General features: G+C 34.2%; 3 protein-coding genes and 1 non-coding gene across 5 annotated transcripts; 3 read left to right on the top strand and 1 right to left on the bottom strand.

Moving 5' to 3' along the window:
• Positions 1–1,024: 1,024 nt before the first annotated feature.
• On the bottom strand, positions 1,025–5,700 carry LOC127796016 (F-box protein At5g50450-like). 2 transcript variants are annotated; one of them, XR_008021905.1, is made up of 5 exons: positions 5,359–5,700; positions 5,098–5,260; positions 4,182–4,991; positions 3,787–3,911; positions 1,025–1,589 (listed from the first exon to the last, which is right to left on the bottom strand). XR_008021905.1 is itself a non-coding variant. In XM_052328046.1 (4 exons), exons 1-3 carry the CDS (start codon positions 5,508–5,510, stop codon positions 4,212–4,214), a joined length of 1,095 nt encoding a protein of 364 aa, XP_052184006.1. In that variant the 5' UTR covers positions 5,511–5,700; the 3' UTR covers positions 3,689–3,911; positions 4,182–4,211. The 2 variants fall into 2 exon arrangements, 1 of the variants encoding a protein (XP_052184006.1); XM_052328046.1 differs by lacking the exon at positions 1,025–1,589 and having other exon boundaries at positions 3,689–3,911.
• Positions 5,701–14,101: 8,401 nt separating this feature from the next.
• LOC127796015 (ribonucleoside-diphosphate reductase small chain) lies at positions 14,102–15,718 on the top strand. The gene has a single exon (XM_052328045.1). The coding sequence runs from the start codon at positions 14,564–14,566 to the stop codon at positions 15,557–15,559; it is 996 nt and encodes a 331-aa protein (XP_052184005.1). The 5' UTR covers positions 14,102–14,563; the 3' UTR covers positions 15,560–15,718.
• An 839-nt stretch (positions 15,719–16,557) lies between these two features.
• TRNAL-AAG (transfer RNA leucine (anticodon AAG)) lies at positions 16,558–16,638 on the top strand. Its single transcript has one exon. It is a non-coding gene; the product is annotated as a tRNA-Leu (tRNA).
• Positions 16,639–18,933: 2,295 nt separating this feature from the next.
• On the top strand, positions 18,934–19,817 carry LOC127796014 (protein indeterminate-domain 16). Its single transcript, XM_052328044.1, has one exon. It carries the CDS (start codon positions 19,153–19,155, stop codon positions 19,627–19,629), a length of 477 nt encoding a protein of 158 aa, XP_052184004.1. The 5' UTR covers positions 18,934–19,152; the 3' UTR covers positions 19,630–19,817.
• Positions 19,818–23,816: the final 3,999 nt, after the last annotated feature.

The raw sequence follows: 23,816 nt of genomic DNA, 5'->3' as shown, positions 1-23,816 counted from the left end.
GTTGGACTTTTAATAATTGATCGGCGGAATATAAATCATTAAAAAGAGACTCGCAATAACAAGAACTTTTCATAACATAATAATACAAACGATCCATATTTTTGTCAAGTCTAAATTGAATTAATCATTCGTAACTATATACCTAATCATCATTGTATCTTCTCACAGAATGTATAATAATAATAATAATAATAATACAGAAAGTTGCTTAAATATGCATTAAAAGTTTTGTTTTTTTAGGACAATCTCAGGTGATTACAGTTTTCTAAATTACATGGCACCTGAAAATGTACATTTTTATCTACGCCCAAGAAATTAAAATGCACGCATATCGAAGAGTGAGTATTATTATTCTGTTTAAATCAGTTATTTTTAGTTAATTTATAAATTTCGGTTGGATTTTTAAGTAAAAATTTGATTTTGAATTTAGTTAGTATTTACACGCACAATATAGCCCGCTTTGCAATGAGAGAGAGAGAGGCACGGGACAAGGCAAAGTGCGTGCAACCCTGGCGTTATTAATTATGAGCTCCTTCACCTTGTGCTCTATGTATTAATGAGCTGCTTGTGATGATATGTCTTACCTACGATGATATTCACGCGTCATTTTTTTTATTTTATTTTAAGGCTGGTAAGATAAACAATTGATAAGATAACCTCAGAATATTTTTTGGATTAACTAAAATATAAAATAATCAAAATAAAACTAAAAAATATTTTAATTTTTTTATCAAACGATTTCTTAAATTTTTTGAAATGCCTTAGAATACATAAGCATTAATTTTTTTTTATATGTAAAGATTAAAATATGCTTATTTTGAAATAAAAGAACTAAATTAAAAAAATCAAGATAAGAAATCAAGTGACTTCTTTTTTTAAGAGTCATTAAATAAATTTAACAAATACATTAGAAATTACAAACATCCAAAATACTTTTTACATCTGTTACTTTTTTATTTCATATTTTGATTAACAAACACTATCCAAATATATATTTAATCTAAATGTTTTGGTCATATATTAAATAAATTAATCAAAAATTAATAAATTCATACCCTTAAAAATAAAATAATATGAAAAATATCATCCCTCAGCCATCATGCCAAACGTGTGACATATTTCAATTTGGTCTAACAATATTTATATTATTATTGGTTCATTCTATTATTTTTTTCCTAAAATAACTTTGAGGGTGTTTGGCTTACCAGTGAAATAACTTATAAGTTAATGTAACTTTTTTTTTTGTTGTGCATTTAGTAGCATTTACGAACTTAAATGCCATCTAGTTTTTAAGTTAATTTAATAGCATTTTTCAAAATCTCTTTCCTAACTTCTCCAAATAAGCTCTTAACAACTTATTGCGTTGACAAAATAAATTACAAAATTGTCCTTACACAATTGTGATATTTACACTCTCATCATCTCCTATCTCGGTTGCCTCTTTCATGGCCAACCCGTTCATCATCCCCTTATTTGGTTTGCGTCGTTGCCACTTCCTTCTGATCTTTTCCCATCTCCTTCTCTGGTCACCTCTTTTATGGAGAATTCATTGTTGTCTCTAACCTAATGTCATTACCGACCACCTTTCACTGCATATATATAAATATATATATATAACACAATATAAAGTAATTTTAATAAAACATTACATTAATTTATATTTTTAATAATTATATATAATTTATTAATATTTAATGATACAATTTTATTAGTTAGACATCAATTTATAATTTATTTTTATTAAAAAATAATATTTTGATACATTTTATTTATATTATTTAACATATCTATTTTGTTCTTTTTGTTAAATTTTGATAATTTATCAATTCTTTTAAACTAAACACATAATTATATAATTAATAACTTAAAATATATTTGTTCAAATAAGTTAACACGCTAATCAACCTTTCAACTTTACAAATTAAAAACTAAACAGCTTAAAAACTACTTTAAAAAAAAAAAAGGATTAGCCAAACGCCTCTTTGGCCCTGTTTGTTGCAGCTTAATTAAAGAAATTATATCTTCTAACTTCTTAAATTATAACTTCTAAAACTTAGAATAAGTTGTGAACCTGTTTGCTGCACCTTCTTAGAAGTTGTAGTTAAGTAATTGTGGTGTTTGATATCATAAACTATAAAATAACTTATTTTTGTATAATTGTCCATAATACCCTTAGTAATTATAGAATGAAAATTTAAAAATTAATTAGTGTATATGTATAAATTTCAAGTGTTATAAAAAAATTAATTAAAGTATAGAGAGAGAGGAAGAGATCTAAAAATGGAGATGGTGGTGGAGAAGAAAAACCCATGATTGCGTAGACAAGAGGGTAATTTTTTGTTAAAAATAAGGGCAAAATTATCATAAAAATGTAATAATTTAAACAGAAATTGTAAAAGCTGGGATACCCTAACTTTGAAAAAACCAACTTCTACCCCTTTTAAAAGCTAGTATAAACTATAAATTAGAATTCTATAAACTAAAACAAACACTACATCCCAACTTTTATGAAGTTAAAAGTTAAAAATTACAACTTTTTAGCTGCAACAAACAGGCCTTTTGTCACTTTAAGAGATGCTGTCCAATTGGTTGTTATTTTTGTAACTTTCAAATATAAAGCTTGTATCAAAAAAGGTCAAAAAAAAAAAAAAATTGAACTTTTTCAGCTTGTTCAGTTGTATAAAAATAATTATATTTTTATCTCTAATTTTTATTAGAAATTAGATTTTTTTTTAATTTTTTAACTTTATACTATAAATTTTTAAACATTCTTTTTAATGTTCTCTAATTTTTTTATAAAAATGAGAATGCTACCATATTTTTAGTTATAAAATAAAAGTTAAAAAAAAAACATTTTTTAAAATGGAACGAGGCTTTAGGTCTTATAATTTTAGAATAAATTATTTATTTATTAAGTTTGTAAGTTTGATCGAATCACAAAACACTTAAAAACCATAAGCCTTTATCACTAAATAATAATAAAGAAAAGGCCACAATCACTGTATTGAAATTTGAAAGGAGATAGGATAGATTTTTATATTTTACGCAACTCTTTCAGAAGACATATATTATTGTTCACCTTATTCCACGAGTACTGTTTATTATTTTTCTAAATTATTTATTTATTTTTAATAATAATCAAATTCTCTACTATTGTTGAAAAGTAGTCACGCCAAACTAAGCCTAATGTGATGGACTCTATGCCTATCATCAAGTAATTTTTGCAGAAAAGGGCAAACGGGTTAATCGTAACTATATTTATTTTAGATTTACCTTTGTATTTTTGTATTTACTTGGAATCTCAATCAGTAACATCTGGTGTCATCATTTAATTAATTAAAGAGTCACTCAAGTCCCCAGCAGCAACCAACCCGCTCCCCACAAGTCATCGCTGTCGATGACTTGGAAAAGAGGGTGTTTGGCTTAAATTTTGAGTAAATAAAAAAGTTGATACCTAATAACTTACTTTTCGGTGTCATAAAATAAGTTGGTGTAAACCAACGCCAAGGAGTGTATGTGTGTGATGGTGATAAAATTAAATATATTTATATATATATTTTTATAATATTAATAAATATTATTATATTTTAATCTTAATATTATTTACACCGTATACACTAAGTATACACTAGTATATATATATATTATGAAAAAACGTATTTTTCAAAGATAAAAAACAAAACAAACAAACAATTAAACTGTTATGGATAATAAATAACCGCTAAATGAGTGATATCTTGAAGGCACTAATAATAATAATCAAAATTCATTATTCCTAGTTTAAACCTGGAAGGTGGAGCGTGCGAGAAGTGCGGCCGCGGCCGCGGCCACATAGGCGTTGGCTGTAGTTGATGAGAGGGGCTTGCCTTGCGTGACCTGCCCACCTCAACCTCCCCCCCCTCACGTGCCACCTGATTATGACCTCAATCCAAACAAAAAATAAATTAATATTCTTCTAAAATATTTACTACTCTTAATTTTAATTTATAAAAATTACACGTCATACTCTTTTTAAGTTATGCCTTGTTAATTTGTATTATTATTATTATTATTATTATATAGATGATGCAATTTCCATTCCATACGCAATTTCTGACGCTCCAAAATTGATTCGAGATCTGATCTGTACAGAAACGTTTAAAAGAAGAACCGAATTGAAATCGAAAGGTTTTAAGGCTTGCCTTGCCCATAGTCACAGTCATATTCATGGATCACCCGTCGGCCCCACCAAAGGCCGCTTCTTCAATCACGGCCATTGGATTATCATCAGCGTCGGCACCATCATCACCACCGTCTCGATTAAACCACTCGTTCATGGGCGTACACTCGGCCTTGTGGCGCAGCTTCCAATCCTGGGCCTGACACCCACGCGAGCAATAGTTCGCCGTCCCGCACGCCGAGCACCTCCGGAACTCGCTCCGCCGGGTCTCGGGTCGTCCGCAACCCGAGTGCGAGCACATCCTCAGCCCCTCGTTGCCCGGCCGCAGCCCGAACCAATCCCGCAAGAATCGGTTCACCGGGTGGGCCACACGCGCCGACACGTCGCACCCGAAGTACCTCAGCAGAGGGACCTCGACGCTCAGGCCCAGACCCGGAGGAGAGCCTTCCGGAGCTCCACTACGCTGAGAGTCGTCCTGTGGCTGCCACGTCAGCGAGGGATGCGCCGCCGGTTCGACGGCGCGTAAGAGGCACGCGAGCTCTCGGGCGTTGGCCTGGAAGAGGAACCGGCGGCCACCGGCGACGTTTTGACGCACACCGTAACCGTCTTGGAGGCAGTGGCCGAGCTCGCGCAGGGCGTCGTTGTAGCCGAGGTCGGCGGCTCTGGCGCACAGGGCGACGCCGGCTCGGAGGTCTTTTCCGGTCTTCGAGCGGCCGCTGCCGTTGAACTGAATCACGGCGAGGGAGTACAGCGCCGGCGCGTGTGACCTAATCGCCGCCTTCGCCATCAACGACAATCCGCTCCCTCGATTTTGTAGACAATAAAATCGGATCTGCGCCATTGATTAAAGCAGAAATCTCAGAACTCCAAGCGCGTCTTCAAACCATTTCCAAGTACATGTAAAGAATCATATCCAAATATATATCATATAAACTAACCATTCCGAGAGTATAGAGCGCTTCAATGTTGCCGGCGTTAACGCACTGTTGCAAGAACCGGTGAGCGTGGTGCGACCAGTTTCCGGCTCTGATAGCGAGTGCCTCCGGACCGGCTACGGACAGAACCAGAGGGTGGAAACCGAGACGGTTCAGTCTTTTGCATCTGGCCAGCAAAGAAAGCTTAGTTTCCATGGCCCTAGCAACTACATAAATATATATGACTATACATTTATACAATTATACGTAAAATATTCTACATACGTTAAGAGAACAGAGACGAAATCCGAAGGGGAACAAGCGGAGAAACTGAGCTTGGCGAGGATAGAGATGACGATGTCATCAGGTAAACCGTCAAAGAGATCAGATGATTCAGATCTTTCACGGAGACTCCTCGGCTCTTTCCGCTGAAACATATCTTCTTTCTGGCTCTACTGTTCTTGGCTCTCTCTCTCTCTCTCTCTCAGAGAATACGTAACATACCCTGCTTGTTCGGCTTTACAGTTTCATCTTCTCTTTCTCGTCTTCCCCTTCTTTTCTATCTCTCTTCTTTTGCGGAATCAGAGGACGGCTTTTATACAGGGAGAGAGAGAGAGAAGGAAAAAGAATCGAAAAACAGAAACCACGGCGAGACCCACGAACGTAAATTACTAAAAAAGAAAAGGAATTTAAAACATAAAATACAATTTTTTTTTTTTTATTTTTAATAAGAAAGGAAGGAAAACCTAGAATTCCACTAACCACTCCTTCAGGGGCGAAATGGTAATTGAACTTGTGGAGAATTTTAATCGGATTCCTGATTTATTTAGGTAAAAATAATCCGAATTGACATTATTGATTTAAGTTTTCGTGTTAAGAAAGGCAAAGCACCGGTCAGCCGAGGTTGGACCATACCCCACCACTGCCCCCATTCCCTTCCCCCTGCCCTATTTGGAGTTTACGCACATTCATTCTTATTAAATCCAATCTATCTCACAATTCAACTTAGCATTTAGTACTTTATTACCAAATTTTAAATATATTATTATAAATCTATAAATTATATTTAATTAATATTTTATATTACTTCACCTCAAAATCACTCCGTGTCCTGTGGGTGCAATCCAATAAAATTAAAATATAAAATTTCTAATTTTACCAACACCACGTCTAATATTAGAACACAATAATTTCTGATGAGATATGACTAAATTTTATATTTTTGATATATATATATATAAATAAATATAGATTTATAAATCATCTTTAATTACTTCTTTTAAACAATGACTCGTTATCTTATATCAATTTTCTTTTTTTTCTTTTTTTTAATAAAACATAAAGTTAAAATAAAAATAAGATTTAATAAATTTATTATAATTTATTTGTTTATATAATAAAATAAATAAATAATATGTTACAACCAGTTTTTATATTAATGTTTCATTTTTTTAACTAAATAAATGGAAACGTAATATTATTATTTTACAAAAAAAATTACTAATTTTTTAATTATATTTAAAAATGTCATTATTATACTCTGAAGTTAGTGTGAATGTAAATTTTCATTAAACTTTCTGAATGTCAGTTATTTAATTGACTAATGTTTATATTTTAATTAATTCAATCAACATTTTAAAATTTTCACCTGATTGGATTTTGTATTATATAATTTTGATAGAAATGGGTGGTCTCAATTGTCAAATCATTGTATTATTATTATTATTATTATATATCGTTATTATTTAAGAGATTCTTTGAAGCTCCATTGGCAAGTCCATGACTATGAACGTGTGTATATATATATATATATATTATTTGTTAATTATTTTTTATTTTATTTTTTTGGATGGAGGTGGAGGCCAGAGACGAAGTGCAGGGATGGTGGTGTGCTACTAGCTTAGCACGTAGCATCCGAAATGATTCTATCAAATAAAATTATATTATATGATCCTTATTTACATTTTATAAATTTATTCTTCTAAGTGCGTTAAATTTATATTTAGTTGACGTGAACATGTAAGAAAGGAAGGGGTGGGGTCTATGCCCCTCCCCTCATTTTATTTACATCGGGTAAATGTTAAATGTTATGATGTTTCGATCCACGTGAATAACATAATATTTTTATTATATTTATCACTTTTTATGCCTTTCAAACAATTAAAAATTAACAAACTATATGTTATTTGTATTTATCTTAAATTACACATTTATACTCATTATCCAAAATAGAAAAATTCATTCAAACGAAGCAATTTACCCAACCCAACATATATGATATATATATCCTTTGTTATATGCCAAAACCAATATCATTTTTTTAAATAAATTTCATGAATTTTTAATTTCTTTCAATAGAGTGAATCCACCAATCTCCAATTTGGTCGTAGGCGTGAAGACAGTGAGGGAAAGTTCCCGCAGAGGCGTGCCTCCCAAATTGGATGATAATTTGTCACGTGGAAAAAAAAAATATTTTCTTTATTTAATAAATATTTCACAAAATATCTCCTTAACTTTTGAAAAACAAATATAATGTTAAATAAAAAAAAGAATGGCCTCTTGAGGTTAGTCAATTGTCGAGCCAATAGTCGATTTAAGAAAAAGTTAAATGGTCTCTCAAATTCATTTTGTCTTTTTCTTTCATCAATTTTCTTCCTCGCAAGTCGTTGGTAAATTTTGACCGTGATATTCTTCTAATATAAATAAATTAATTGTTATATCTAATCATCAATAAAAAAAATAACTATAATTAAGTTTTGTGTATGAATAAGATAAAGGGTCGCAGATAAAATTAAAATATCAAAAGAGTCAAACCTAATGTTCACAAATAATATTAGACACATCGAATAACAATTTAATTAGCCTCTTACATCAATTGACCCCATTTCTTGACATTATGCGAGTGATACTTAAATTTGGAGTATTTAATGAGTTTTTAAAAATATATTTGCGTCATCATTTAGATGTTATATTTTAATAAATTTTAAGTAGCAAGTCTTAAAATTAATTATTAAATATTAAAATTTATTAAATTTTAATTGGCTTTGGAAACCCATTGTGTTCTCGAAATTTTTTTCTTAAAGTAAGCTAGTTTCAATTCTCCCAAATAGAACGACAAAATAGATTACTAAATGGTTCCGTCAACAACTCTTTAAGGTTTAACGTTTAAGTTTTAAGTATTTTTTTAAGGGTTTTTAAAATATTTATCGTATAAATTTTTGAAATTTAAATGAAATTTGTGTCTATAATACTTTGTGAACTATGTTTTGTACTTCATTACTCCACAATAATTACGAAACCAGTACTAATCAAATTCTCTACCATTACCCAACAGAAAAGGGGGACATGGAGAAGAAGAAAGCAGGTCGGAGACTGAGAGAAGGGATTTTTAGTGCAAACGCAATCCATTGTCCCAATTACTATAATGCAAGCTAAGCCACGTTTAAAACAATAAAATAAATTCAACACATAATCATGTTTGTACGAGTCTTGTGCAAAGAAAAAGAGAGTATGATTAAGGTAGGTAAACACCACAAATCACAATGGTGTGCGCGCGGGATCATATCACTATCATCTATTGCAAAGCAATGGCAATGGCAATGGCAATGGCAATGGCTACGGCTACGCACGGGGGGCAACTTGTGACAAGGCCAAGTTGACAAGTTTTGAGAATTTTGCAAATGAAGCTAAAGGAAAGGGAGATATTTGTGGGTACCCATAAACAAAAGAAAAGGAATCAGCTGCCTCTACTATATCTATATATCTATATATATCATCATACATTATGTTCAATTGGAAAGTAGGGTTTTGGATAAGGTTGCAAGATGTGGAGTTGGTGCAGCATAAATCTTTCACTCTCCCCTTCCATCTCAAGTCTCAAACTAAGCAAACCCACAATAATATAATAATTTATTAATTATGCATAGTAAATTAATATACAAAAAAATTAGTTATAAAAAATAGACTACTTATTTTTTAATTATGTACCAAATTCTTTTTATTTAATATTAATACCAAGCTTTTAATTTGTTTAAAGTTTATAACTCTATTTGTCTTATGTTAAAATAATTTATACATGTTATTCTTGAGCTTAAAAGACGTAATATATTAAATGTTATGTATATTTATTTTATAAAAAATAATAAATTTTTATTTAGTATCACCCAAATATCTATTCAATTCAGCCATTATGTAGAGGCAAGTATTTTGGCTAATTCATTGACATGCACGACATTTCCACTTTAATCAATTACTTATAATTAGTTGGAAATCAAATATGCTTGGTAAGAGAAATTACTTCCCGTCTTAACTTTAAAGTTAAATATTTCAATTCACCATTGCTGTGTTTCACTAAAAGATTTAACAATATGAGATATGCTATTTGTATATAAAGAGTTTGAAATATTGGTTTACAAGTGAGTTGAATAACCATTTTGTCCTTTCCTCTTCTGTCTTATCCCTCTCCCTTTCTTCTCACCGTCTTCCTCTCATTGCCACCGCATCATTGCTGCATCCTTTTCTTTATGCGGTGGTCAGCAAGGCAACCCCTTTCTCTCTCCTCTTTCCTCTTTCCTCTTCCTCCCTCTTCATTGCATCCTCACTCTCCTCTTCTTCTCATCGCCCGCTGCAGCAGTTGGCAAGGAAACCCCTTTATCTTCTCTCTCTCATTCCTCTCGCATTCCTCCCTCTCTGCGACGACCCTTTCATCTCTTTTCTCCTTCCTCTTTCTCTACGACGGCCCTTTCATCTCCTTTCTCCCTCCTTCCTGTCCCTCGCATCCTCCATCTTCGCTGCATTATCCATCTCCTTCTTCCCTCTCCCCCGCATCCTCCATCTCTCCTTTTTCTAACTGCCTTCCTTTTGTCGCCACTGCCTCACCTTTGCATACTTCCTCTCCGCAACGATCAACTAGGCAACATCTTCATCTCATCTCTCTCCTATTCTTCCGTCTTTGCTGGATCCTCCATCTCTTATTTCTCTCATCGCCTCGCTGTTGCATCTTCGCCACTGTGTGAGAGAAAGGCAATGAGAGGCAATTGTTGGTGGGGAAGATGAGAGAGAGAGATGAGAGGAAATGGCAAAATAGGTCATTCAAATTTATTATGAGAAATTGCTCCAATTTAGATCTAAAATATCGCCAATTTATCGCGATAATATTGCACCTATAAACCCACATGTGAAACTCCTCCCGTTCAAATAGGATTACTCTAACAATATTTTGTGTGCACATCTGTGTGTAATTACTTGTCAAAATAGTAAGAATTTTGATTTAACTTGTTCTGAAAGCAAATTTGACTTTCCAAAATCTTTTTATACCAAGTTATAAAAATTTGTCAGTACACGGAACTATTTTCTATTCCTTTAAATTATTGAAAAATAAATAATTATGAGGTTTATTTTTTATTTATTAAGTTTTAATAATTACTATTGTAAGAATAATGATTAACATTATTTTTAAATAAGATATATTATTTTTATTATTAAAGTAATAAATATCTCAAATATTTTATCAACTAATATAATTATTAGGCCAAACCCATATTTTTTTCCCTAACTTTATATAAAAAACTTATCACCCCTAAATTTTAAATATGATTTATTAAAGATTTAACCTTTATAATTTATATCTATTGACTATCTAAAATAATACGTGAGTTTGCAGGTAAAGTGAGTTGGAAAGAAATAAAATAGAAGAAAAGAAAAAAAAAAAATTCTTTCCACATTTTCCATCACTTTCAGTTGTTGTCTTTACTCTTGTTGACTCGAATAAAAGAATCGAGTATTTTGTCAGTTGTCATTGTCTTGACCAATCCCAACTTTTTTTCTTTGCTTCGATTGATGAATTGTGAGTCACGATTGTGTTACAATTCTCGAGTAGAACTCATCTTCAAAAACTAATTATTAAGAGGAGAGTGTCGAAGAGGTTATAAACCTCGCATCAGAAGCTTGAACTTTCAATGTGGAACAAGTCTCATACCTTACAGTAGACCATAACATACCACCACGCTCTGCAACCCAGGCCCATGACGGCAGGTTATGCACTAGCCTTTGGTGGTCTCAGGTGAACACTGTAATACCAACGTCACCTCCGTCGCTGCTCGCTTGCACTGGGAGCCATGGGGCTGGCTCTGATACCACTGTTACAACTCTCAAGTATAATTCACTCTCAAAAGTTAGCTGTTAAGGGGAGGGTATCTAAGAGATTATAAACCCCACACCAGAAGGCTGAACTTTTAATGTGGCACAAGTCCCATACCTTATAGTGGACTATAACATATCGTATGTTATATGGTAAATGTGTGCAATTAAACACACCCTAAGTGGTTAATAATTTATTTATTACACATTTAATGTTAATTAAATAATTAGATAATTAATATGTATAAATTATAAAAGTTAAGTATTTAAGTCAAATTTGAAGTTCTTGCCCCCCCGGGGGTTGATAGGCTTTTTATATAAAGTTTAAGTTAAAAAATATAGGCTTGACCATAATTATGATGAAGCTGAAAATAAAATACTCCACCTTATATAAACAAAGTGTATTTATTAAAATTTAATCATTCTTCCTCGTAAAAAAATATTTCAAAAACCATCTACTTTAGCAATATTGTGTAATTTGTGCTGGTAACAGACTTGTATATATTCCATCCCCCAAATTCTAGTAAGAATAAGAAATAAGAATAGTTGAAGTTATATTGTAACGTTGCAAAAATCTACCCTTTTATTATCTTTTAAATAAAAAAAAGTATATGTTTAAATAGGTTCATTATTACGTTACACATTTGAAATCCAAAAAGTTTATGCACATTTGAAATCCAAAAAACTTTTTTTTTTTAATCAAACTCTAATGTATTTAATTACAACAATAAATTTAAAACATTAGAAGAGGACAAGAGCAGAGCAGTGAGGAGCAAATATAGTGCATTGTTTATATGACTTCATTAAATAACACAAAAATACCCTAACACTTTTAGTCTTTAAGCCTTATTTCTCCATTTTAAATGCATAATTTTTTATTTTCCAAAAAAATAATTTTATTTTTATTACCAGAAGTTACCCTAAAAAAATCATTTACAATTAAATGTGTACACATGGTTCTCAAATCTTAAAAGAAATCAAATAATAAATTAACACATTACTAGAAATCAGTATGAATCTTCTTGATAAGGCAGCGACTACAGTATTTATTGAATATTGGGGGGGGGGGGGGGGGGGGGGGGGGTGTAGTATAATTAAAAAAGAGTGTGTGGTGTAGCCTATATATGCGTATCTTAGAATTGTCCGAATATTTAGATTTGGTTTAATTTTAAATGAACATGCTCTCTTATAACAATTGAAAAGTGTGTCACGGCTCCACTCCACGGATCCATCTATTTGTTTTAAATTACTTTGGGATTATTATCTTATTTTATAAAATGTTAATTTTACAATTTAAATTTATAATTTTATATTCCCAAAATTATAAATTAACATTTATAATTTAAATTTATAAATGTTAATATTTTTTTTTACTATTACAGCTAAATAAATCTGATCCCCACCTTTCATAAGAGCCCAAATCTTCCAAATTAGCAAACAAAACAGTTGTATGAGACCATGTGGCTTTACTTTAACACCGTCGGCGCCATGTTACGCTTAGCTTTTGAGAGAGAGAGAGAGAGAGAGAGAGAGAGGGCCATCCATCATCCAACAGTACCAACAACAGCTTAATGAGTAGCAAAAGTAATTTGTTAATTAGCCAACATGAATGAGTATTAATCCATAATAATCACCAAACTAATAACCACTCCATAGTTAAAGACATCTTTAAGATACCCAATGGCCAATGGAGTCATCACTCCACTCATCAGGAAGGGGTAGGGTAGGGTAGGGTAGGGTATCCAAGGAGAAGGATAAATTAATTATTTACATTCATTTTAAAATTCAATATTAAGCTTTCATGCACTGCAACCAAGAACTTGCTCATTTAAAAGACAGCCTCAATTCAAACCAACCACATTCATAATACCATATTAATAATATTAAGTTTTAATCCAATTCACTATTTGGCTCCACCAGCAGCAGCAGCAGCAGCTCATCAGTTACATAAATTTTATATATTTTTATTCATCACTATATTTTCTATAATAAGTAATTTTAAAGGAGATAGATAGATCCAATTACATAAATACCGATTTTAATTAAATTTTTAAATACATAAAACATTTCTTAAATTTTATTATTATGTGTAGTAGTGTTTTACTAATAAAAGGAAGGAATGAATGAATTAATTGCAGATGTATAAATATTCAAATGCATGACTCGACGACTTCCATCATATTTATTTATATATATATATATATATATGTGCGTTCTTTTTCCAGGTTCCCATGATTTGTAATTCGTCTTGGGTTTATAATGGATGGCCCCAATTGAACCTAACGTGTCTGGGCCTGGAAGGTTCATAGTAGACTCATCTAAGATGCCTTTACGTGCTTGGTTGAAACTTGAAACCAAAGTGCATTCATTCATTCATTGTAAAGCCCTCACTGTTACCTCAAAGACAAATTCCATAAATTATTATTAATTTAATTACAGCAGGGAATAGCAATAAAGTTGAAGGTGATTTATGTAATTATCTTGACCACCAGTGAAGTTTTCAGTTACCGAGGAAGGGAGAGTATTATTATTATTATTTTATTAAAAGTGAAATCAATTTTGGGAATCAAAAGAAATTTGCTTTTTTATTTGGTTTTAACACAATTATTATGGAGAAATATTCTCTGCCGGTATAATCTGACGCGGGCATGCAGCAGGGGTGAGACTCATGTCATGCCCCTCTTTGATTTTGATCTCCTATAAATATTATGTTGTTTAATTTGAATATATAAGATAACAATTTTGCACAATTATTTGGGTTTGATTACAAGATTGATTATTTGGTAGTTTGTTGACCACCAATAATCAAAATTTGGAGAGAGAGAGATAGAAGTGGGCATGACTCAAAAGATTGGTATTGCCTTGCACGGTACGGTGGTTTCTCTTCTAAATGCTCATCATCCTATCTGAACATGGCAATTGGCAAACAAAGAGAAAGATAGAAAAGCAAGCAAGCAAGCAAGAAACTACCAAGCAAAGCCAACCACAAACATTTGCGAAACTGAAACATCACTATTCACTCACTCACACAAATTTGCCGCTTCAAATATTCTTCCAACAGACACAGAAGCCTCCAAATCCCATTCCCACCCGCCTCTTCACTCCAAACTCAAAATTCAAAACAAATCAAATTTCGGCATTTGCCTCCTTTGCTTGCTAGTTGCTGCTACTTTTATAGTAGTAGTAGTAGTAGTAGTAGTAGTAATAGTAGTAGTTGCTTCTCCAAATTTTTCAACTTCCCCGCCAAGCTTTCGCCGCATTTAAATCCCCCGCCCCGCCCCCAACCCCAAAACAATTCTGTATAAATCTCTTTCACGTCTTCTCGAATTTGTCCGTGAATTCATCGGAAAAAATGCCGTCGATTCCGCAGGAGCCTCTTCTCGCCCCAAATCCAGATCGCTTCTGCATGTTCCCCATCCAGTATCCCCGAATTTGGGAGATGTACAAGAAGGCGGAGGCCTCGTTCTGGACGGCCGAGGAAGTCGACCTCTCCCAGGACCTCCGCCACTGGGACGAAACCCTAACCGCCGACGAGAAGCACTTCATCACCCACGTCCTCGCCTTCTTCGCCGCCTCCGACGGCATCGTTCTCGAGAACCTTGCCGGCCGCTTCATGAAGGAGGTTCAGGTCGCCGAGGCCCGAGCCTTCTACGGCTTCCAGATCGCGATCGAGAACATCCACTCGGAGATGTACAGCCTCCTCCTGGAAACCTACATCAAGGACCCCACGGAGAAGCACCGCCTCTTCCGCGCCATCGAGACCATCCCTTGCGTCGAGAAGAAGGCCAATTGGGCGCTGAAATGGGTTGACGGATCCGAGTCCTTCGCCGAGCGGCTCGTCGCCTTCGCCTGCGTCGAAGGGATCTTCTTCTCCGGCAGCTTCTGCGCCATCTTCTGGCTCAAGAAGCGGGGCCTGATGCCGGGGCTGACCTTCTCGAACGAACTGATCTCGAGAGACGAGGGTCTGCACTGCGACTTCGCCTGCTTGCTATACGAGTTGCTGAGTCAGAGGCCGAGCGAGGAGCGAGTGAGGGGGATCGTGGGGGAGGCGGTGGAGATAGAGAGGGAGTTCGTGTGCGACGCGCTGCCGTGCGCGCTGGTGGGGATGAACGGTGATCTGATGAGGCAGTACATCGATTTCGTGGCGGATCGGCTGATGGGGGCATTGGGGTACGGCAAGATTTACGATGCTCGGAACCCGTTTGATTGGATGGAGCTCATCAGCTTGAAGGGTAAAACCAATTTCTTCGAGAAGAGGGTTGGGGAGTATCAGAAGGCTTCTGTCATGTCCAGCTTGAATGGCAATGGTGGTGGGGCCCACGTCTTCAAGCTTGATGAAGATTTTTAGATTTATAATTTGTTTTTAAATTTTTGAATCTCTTTTTCTCTTGATTGTTTTAATTGAGAAAGGTAAAAGTAAAAGGAATAGCTTTCTTCTAATTGTAGGGTTTGACCTTGATGTTTTGTAAATTGTAATTATTAATATTATGATGAATATTTGTGTTTTTATTTTTTTTTTTTAGATTGATGAGAATGTGTATCTATTACTTTTGCATGTTTTTTTTTTTACTAAATTAATACAATTACTTATTGTATAACCTAAGTTAATCAAAATTCAATTTATTTTTGATAACTATAATATTTACTAAAAATAAAATGACAAAAGCATTTATTCCTAGGGCAAGTAATAAATAAGAGTGATTTTATTTCTCCATACCATCTGCGGCCATAAACTATTAATGAAAGGTTAGATTGAATGTAGGGAATGGTAAGTGAGTATTTTTAAATACCAAAGTAGGCAAAATATATATTTTAAACTATATATTTGTACATTATTTTTATTTAAATAGTTAATTTTTTTTGTTATTTTAAAGATATATATCTGAACTTGTAATTTTGATTCAATTATATTTTTGATTTTTTGTTATTTTAATTACATAATAAATTTATTAAAGTGTATAATTAACTCAAAATTGTTTAGTTAGAGAGTGTAATTGAAATAACAAAAAAATTAAGAATGTAATTAACTTGAAATTGTATGGTTTAAAAGTATTTTTAAAATAATAAAAAATTTGAATGTCTAAATAAAAAAATATACAAATATATAAAAAATAAAATATGTATTTGGCCTGCAAAGGAGGCAAAACATACATACACGATACATGTGCATTAAACGAAACGTACTACTGCTGGGGGGAATGCAACGCATATTATGCATGCGATGCAGTTTAGCAGCCTTTGAGAGAAGTCGGACAGAAAGGCGGGGGTCATGTCATGCGAGTGTAATGGTGTAGTCATAACCAGTCACGAGCTTAACATTTTGAGTTGCCCCCCACTGGTCAAGTCGTGGAGATGGCCGAGTTGGTCTAAGGCGCCAGATTAAGGTTCTGGTCCGAAAGGGCGTGGGTTCAAATCCCACTTTCCACATTTTTCCGGTGCTATTTTCTTTTTTTTTTTTTTCATTTGGTTAACACAACAGGATTTATTTATGAAATTAAGTTAATGTTTTGTAAAGCAATATTTATTGCAGCGGACTGGGCTAGAATGTTCCGTACAACTTCTCTGCTTATTGAACTGGAATTAAATTAAATTCTATACTTTAAAATTACCAAAAAAAAAAAATAATAAAAAAAATCATATCAGTAGTATCCTAAGCATCATCGATCTCTCGCAGCTTTTAAAGACACAAGTCTTGTATGATTGGGTAGAAATAGAGGATGGATGATCCAAAATCAGACATATTTCTACTACGACACATTTAAAAAGCAAAGAAAGAGCAGACAGCTTTGGAGTCTTTAAGAGCTTTGCCAACCTCACACACACACACATAATTAAAAAGGGCATTCCTAACTGCTGCTGCTGCTGCTGCATGCTTCTGAGTGCTGATGGCTGGATTCATTTCATTTCATTTATCCCGACCCGAGTTTCTCCCGTCACATGTTCGTTCCACTTTTTAGGCCTCTCTAAATCTTCATGCATCATAAAAAAAAAAGCTTTATTGAAGAACATCGCAGCTTGGCCCATAAAAGTTCTTAGAAAATTAAAGCTATGACTTTTCCCAAAAGTTGTTGTAATCCTAATCCCCACTTGCGCCATCCATCCCCTAGCTAGCAATACCATTCCTTGGATCATCCCTTTTTAGTTCCTAAATTTTATATATATATATATATATATATAGTCCTCCCTCTTCTTCTTAACTCATTTAATAATGAAATAAACTCTCATACTACCAAAACAAAAGTGTTTGGATCTATTTATTTTGATATACTCAATTATAGTCATCATTTTTCTCTATTATAATTTCGTTGTAATAGAAAGTGTTTCGTAATACAACAACACTACTACTAGAGTTGTAAACAATAAGAAAAGAATCGGTTTAGAAAGAACATAAGACTCCTTGATCCTAATTGCAATTTAAATCTTAGTCTACTAAGATTTCAGTGTCAGCATTTTTGTAAAGTGGGCCCATAAATTTTCTTGAAAAGGAGAAGAAAAGAGGAGTGGGTTTTTGCTAGTACATGAAAATTCTTTCACCACCAAACCAGAATGAAAATCTATTTAGGCTCCATGTCTTTCAGACTCCGTCACTTCACTTGCAAATTGTCAATTATTCTTGTTTTACCCCACTTAAGATCATCGTAATAACACCCCCCCCCCCCCCCCCCCCCCCCCCCTCTCCAAAATAAATAAATAAAAGAAACAATTAAGGTGGACCCACCCATAAATTTACCCCAAAGAGAGAGGCGAGGGGGCGTGGTTTTGGCGAGTACAATAGATTTAGCCCCCAACAAATAATGAAAACCATTTTTGTCGATACTTCGAGGGGCTTACACTAAAATGGGTATGGTTGCAGCGGCGCAGAATCGCCGCTCGATTTTGCCGATCAGCGCCACGTGTAAGGGGAGATATTGTTCTGATCCTAAATCACCGCTATGATTTAAAGTTGTGGCGGGTGGGACCCTCGTGATGAACGGTCCAAGTCGCGGACTCGGTGGTACCCCCGTCACAGGCTAGCGCCTCCCACGTGCCGAGCCTGACCCGGAGAGTGGGCTTGGAGCGAGAAAGAAAGTTCAAAGCTCTTTTTTTTTTTTTTTTTAATGGCTTTGTAAATTGAGGGCCGACAGCTGGAGGCCCACCATAAAGCCAGCCCCCACCTTCTAAAAGGCCCAACGCAACCTCCCTCGCACGTGCCTTCGTAATTATTACTCTCCCTCCTCCTCCTTGCCCTCATAAAACAAAATAAAATTATTGGAAAAAAAAAAGGATTAATTCACTTCTTAGAATTTTTTGGCTTAAATTTCAATCTTTTCAATGGTTTAGTTTAAGGACAAATTTGTGAAAAAAATAATAGTATTTTTAGGGACAAAATAAATCAAAATTAAGAATTTTAGAACAACTTGAATTATTTTGAAAAGTCCAGAAGTGAACTTGGCCCTTCGTTTAAAATCATTCTTAGAAATGTTTTATAAAAATATTATTTAAATATAATTATGTTTGTATTTAAAAATAAATAGATAAAGTTTTTGCATTTTTTTAAATATCAGATTTTTACTTGTGAATTCATTGGTATAAGGGAGGGGTATTTTTGTCATTTGCTTGAGTTGGTTAAGTAATTATGGATAGGAGAAGTGGGCAATTTTGGAATTCATGGATATCTTCTATCAATGGTAAGCACTGGTACTACCACCACGTTGCTGCTAGTGAGGTGGGGAGGGAGAGAGAGAGAGAGAGTCACCATATGATTCATATTCATACATACATACATACTTGAATGAAAACTCACACTCTCTCTTTATTTATGAAAATTCAATTTCTTTCCTTCACATGTTTTTCCGGAAGAGATTTTGTGTATGAAATTACATATATGCCACTATCCATTGTTTATATATAGAAAAGCTCAGCCACCTCCACCACCTTACTGCTACTACTCTCCAGACTCCAATGGAAGAAGATCTAAAGGAACTTCAGCTTCTCCCCACTGCACATCCCACAGCTTCATCATCCCGCCCGTGGCCGGCCGAGCCACTGCCCAAATTCAGATCAGCCGCAGGGGAGCCATCGCTGGACCTCCAATTGTCAATCAGCGTGCGGCCAATCAGCAGGCCGGCGGCGCTGGAAGGGGTGCTGATGAATCCGCTGTGCGAGTACACGGCGGAGGTGGAAACTGTGAAGTGGCAGGCGGCGGAGCAAATACGGCTGGCGGCGGTGGAGAAGGCGTACGCGGAGCGGGTGAGGGAGCTGACGCGGCGGGAGATGGAGATGGCGCAGTCGGAGTTCGCCAGGGCGAGGCAGATGTGGGAGAGGGCGAGGGAGGAAGTGGAGAAGGCCGAGCGGTTGAAGGAGAAGGCGACTAGGAGGCTAGACTCCACCGGCATGGAGATCACTTGCCAGGCTTGCCGGCAAAAATTCCTGCCATGAATTAATGAGATCCAGAGAGCGTTCCAGCTGGGGTTTAATTGTAAGTCTGTAATGTTTCCAATTTGACAGAGAATAACTAATAAACTTTGGGTTGGAACTTGGCATCCATCTTTAACAAGCGCTATCAATCCATTGATTGCCTGGATTGTCATTCTCATGCCTTCTCTTTCCATCAAAAAGTTCAAAGATTTCCGATCGACTGATTATCACATTGATATATATATATTTTTTATAGTTACCAATACCATCATATATTTCAGCTTAATTCAAGTCATTTTGGGATGAAAAATATTTTAAATTTCAGTTAGCTCTGAGAGCTGCATTTTGCATTAGTTGCAGTAATTCATTATTTGGGTAATAATTAAAGTAGTTGTATATATAGTTTTCACGATCATATTAATTCATGCATTCCGAAGAAAAAAATCCCATTAAAATTATTGGGTCATGATTGCAGAAACAACGCAACACTGTTTTTCATAATTCTTCACACTGCAGGCAGCGCAAATACTTATTTCTCTTAATATCTGCTTCAGAGCTTTTTGAATGTAAACATGATAAAGTTAGCTGGTCTCATCAACGTTATGGGTTTTTGTTAGTTCTTATATTAATTAATCAGATTTGCTGGTATGTATTACTTTTAATTACATGCATATATTATTATATAATTAACTTATGGGCAATGCTTATATATATTTTAATAGATAATTCCCATACAACCGGCCAATATTTATTAAGGACCACAGATTAGTTGATGATAAAACCTTATAACTCCTCAAATCTTTTTATATGTTTATTTTGTAGGCCATAACAAATGAATAGAATAGAAGAAATTTATAACATAATAGAGAGAAAAAAAAAAGAAAAGAAAACTCCGTAAAAATTCTTAATCATAACACACACACACACACACCCATATGGAGAATGCTCAAAGTCTGAACTCGTGAGGGACTCCATTTTGTTGACCTTTTGTAATCCGATCCTTAACGCAAACCGATATCTTTTCATTCCCGCGTTGGGGGTGATAGGACATCTGCCTTCAAAGTTAACAAATTGAACCAAGCCCACATTAATTGATCATCATCAAAGACCCTATATATATATAAATCTTCATGCCATGGCACTGAATTCTAAGGATATATATGTGTGTGTGTGTGTGTGGAGTTTTCATGAGCCAAATCTGGCAGTCAAAGCTTCATGAAGAAAACAAAACAAACAGTCTCAATATTCAAGCATCAATGTTGAAAAGGCTGCAAATCTGGTAAAACCAGAAGATCATTTCAATCTGGTAGGCTTTCAGCATCCAGCAGCAGCACTTGGAACATAGATGCAAGATTTCTTCTTCCTTTTTATGATCTGTTTCGGTTGTGATGTGGACAAGAGTGAAGTTCAGAACCTAGATGTCGATAGAAAAGGCAAATGAATCAGAACAAAAAGCAAGCAAATTCATCAAGAAGAAGACGGCTTTGCTTTCAACCTCTGTACTCGGCTTCTTCGACTTTATAGCTCCTCAGCCACCAAACACCGACTGTTCATGTCTGGAATCCAACCCAGAAGCAAACAAATTATTTTTCCTAGTTTCTTTACTTTTCATGTCTTTGCATACATACATTATACATACATACATACATATAGGACGGATCAGTGTTCGCTGGAAGCCACCAGTGCATGCATTCCATTCAAGATGTCCAGTCAGCCGGCCGGTTGATCATGTTTGTTCCCCCTAACAATTAGTAAAGGTAAGATTGCTTCTTTGTGAATAGAAAATTACAACATATTTATGTTTGAGAAACAACTTCTTGCACACAAAAAAAATCATCTTACTCTCGACACTTATAAGAAACTGTTTCGTGTATGGAAGACATCTTTTTTTCTTCTTTGTCATCTACCTGCAGGCAGACTAATACCTGGAGGAGGTGGAAAATCTTGTAGAGGTGGCTCCAATAATTCATTCATTTGGTCCGTCACATAAATCTAGTAGTGGGGTAAAAGATCTGAAAAGTGTTCATATATCAAGTCTTGTGAAAAGTCACATTTGCAAACTGCGTCACCCTTATTTGATATTATAATATTAAGGGGCTTCCATGGAGGAATCATATATCAAGTCTTGTGAAAAGTCACATTTGCAAACTGCGTCACCCTTATTTGATATGATAATATTAAGGGGCTTCCATGGAGGAATTAATTGTATTTGGCCCTTTGTTCTCATTTCTACTCAATCTACTATATATCTTAAGCATTTTTTTTTTAAATGTTTTGTATATCTGGAGGAAAAGGTAAAAAAAATTTGGAAAAAATTCTCTGCCAACATCCTTTTTTTTTTTTTTTTTCTTTTTTTTGGGAGTTCGAAACAAAGTTTAGGTTCGTTCTTGTTAAAAAAATCTTGACATCGCATATAAAATCTCTAAAAAATCAATTAACGACATTTCCTAAGGTTTAAATTAATCTTGGTAGTAAAATACTAATATATCAAAACTCTCTTTCTAATATTAAAAATATGCACAATATATGTCAAACCATGTATATCATAACATTATTTAATTAATTTGTTTACATGTAAATCATAATCTTATTTATTTTCTCTACATCTAGCAAAAAGGACAATAATGGTCAGGATCGAGAGGAAACACCAGCCCTTTTCGCAATCAGAGCTACACCAACAAATTTTTAACATGGAGAAACGGAAAATAATAGGAAGAAGTTAAAATGTTTTGATCATTAATTTTTTACACTGCATGCAACTTCATCTATATATATATATATATGCTTTAATTTCTGCATAGAAAATTATAATTAAGTTGGATGGCAAGTGATGAAGATTCACACTTTTTGATCAAAATTAAAGAAATGGAAGCAATATATATATATATTTATGTGGAAGATGTGGATTAATTATCATGTTGATGATTGAATGCAAGGTTGGGGTAATGAGTGCAACAACATACATATTCCAGATTCCTTGTCGTTTATCTTCCATTTGGATACACGCAGAGAAATACAAGAGCCATCAATTCTTGCAGAAAGTTGAGCACTAAGAAAAGAGATGTAGGACCTCTTGGCGGGAGCAATCTTCAAACCGGTTATTATGATAAATCCTTAACATTTGTCCTTTCATATTGTCCCTATGTCAGTGACTAATCTACTACCACTCTTGTGGTTCCCTACTCAAATCTGAGGTGGGCTTTCTTCCACCATTCTGTAAAAAATAATGCAATTCCGCATCTAATTAATTAATTCATCTGACAAGTTTTATATATGTCGATTAATTCATTCATTCTTTGTTCTTTATTTCTTATTTTTCCTATATATATGTAAGTGCCTAATTAATCTACTAAATATTCTTAGTTAGTTTTACGTGTGTACCCAGTACGTACTAGAATTAATTTGATGAGGTATAATGCAACTTTGCATGATCTACTTTGATTTTTAATCCTACGACTTTTATGTTAGCTATCGATCGAGTACCTAATTGAACCTTCTTTCTTAGCATTAATTTGTTGTTTCATATTGTCCCTATATATGTCAGTGCTCAATATACTACTACTCTTTCTGTTCCCTACTAGGATCGAATTTGAGGTGGGCATTGTTCAATGCCATCCATAAAAATAACGCAATTTTCGGATCTACTTTTGACCTTTGAGTCAATGAGACTTACGCTGAATAATATCAATTATTATTTAGCTAACGCAAACCCCCAGCTCGATCGACATTTGTTCTTTCTTAATTATATATATTGTCTGATATATAGTTATTCTATTGTTTCTTGACGTTTCAACTAAAATTTGAGTAAGTTTGTTCAATCTCTTGCGTAAAATAATATAACTTCGCATCTATTTTCATATTTAATTCAACGAATTTTACACTAATTCTTGACTACCTAACATTTGTCCTTCCATATTGTCTGTCTCTATGGACATCACTACTGCCTAATTAATTAGCACCTCCTAGTGTTCCCTACATATATAAGAGCCGCCTGAGGTGAGATTGCTCAATCTCTTTTGTAAAATTATATATATTAGCGTCATATTTATTTTGATATTTGATGGGGTTGCTCAATTTATTTTGTAAAATTATATGTATTAACTTTATATTTATTTTGATATTTGATCCAATAAATTTTATACTAGTTCTTGGTTACCTGATTAATATATAGTCTCAAATATTAGGTAGAGAATCAAAGGTTGGATGGA

This window comes from Diospyros lotus, chromosome 2 (genome assembly GCF_014633365.1).
Source record: "Diospyros lotus cultivar Yz01 chromosome 2, ASM1463336v1, whole genome shotgun sequence".
NCBI lineage: Eukaryota > Viridiplantae > Streptophyta > Magnoliopsida > Ericales > Ebenaceae > Diospyros > Diospyros lotus.
Note: the sequence above shows the minus strand (reverse complement) of the source record. Positions and strands in the feature narration are given on the sequence as shown.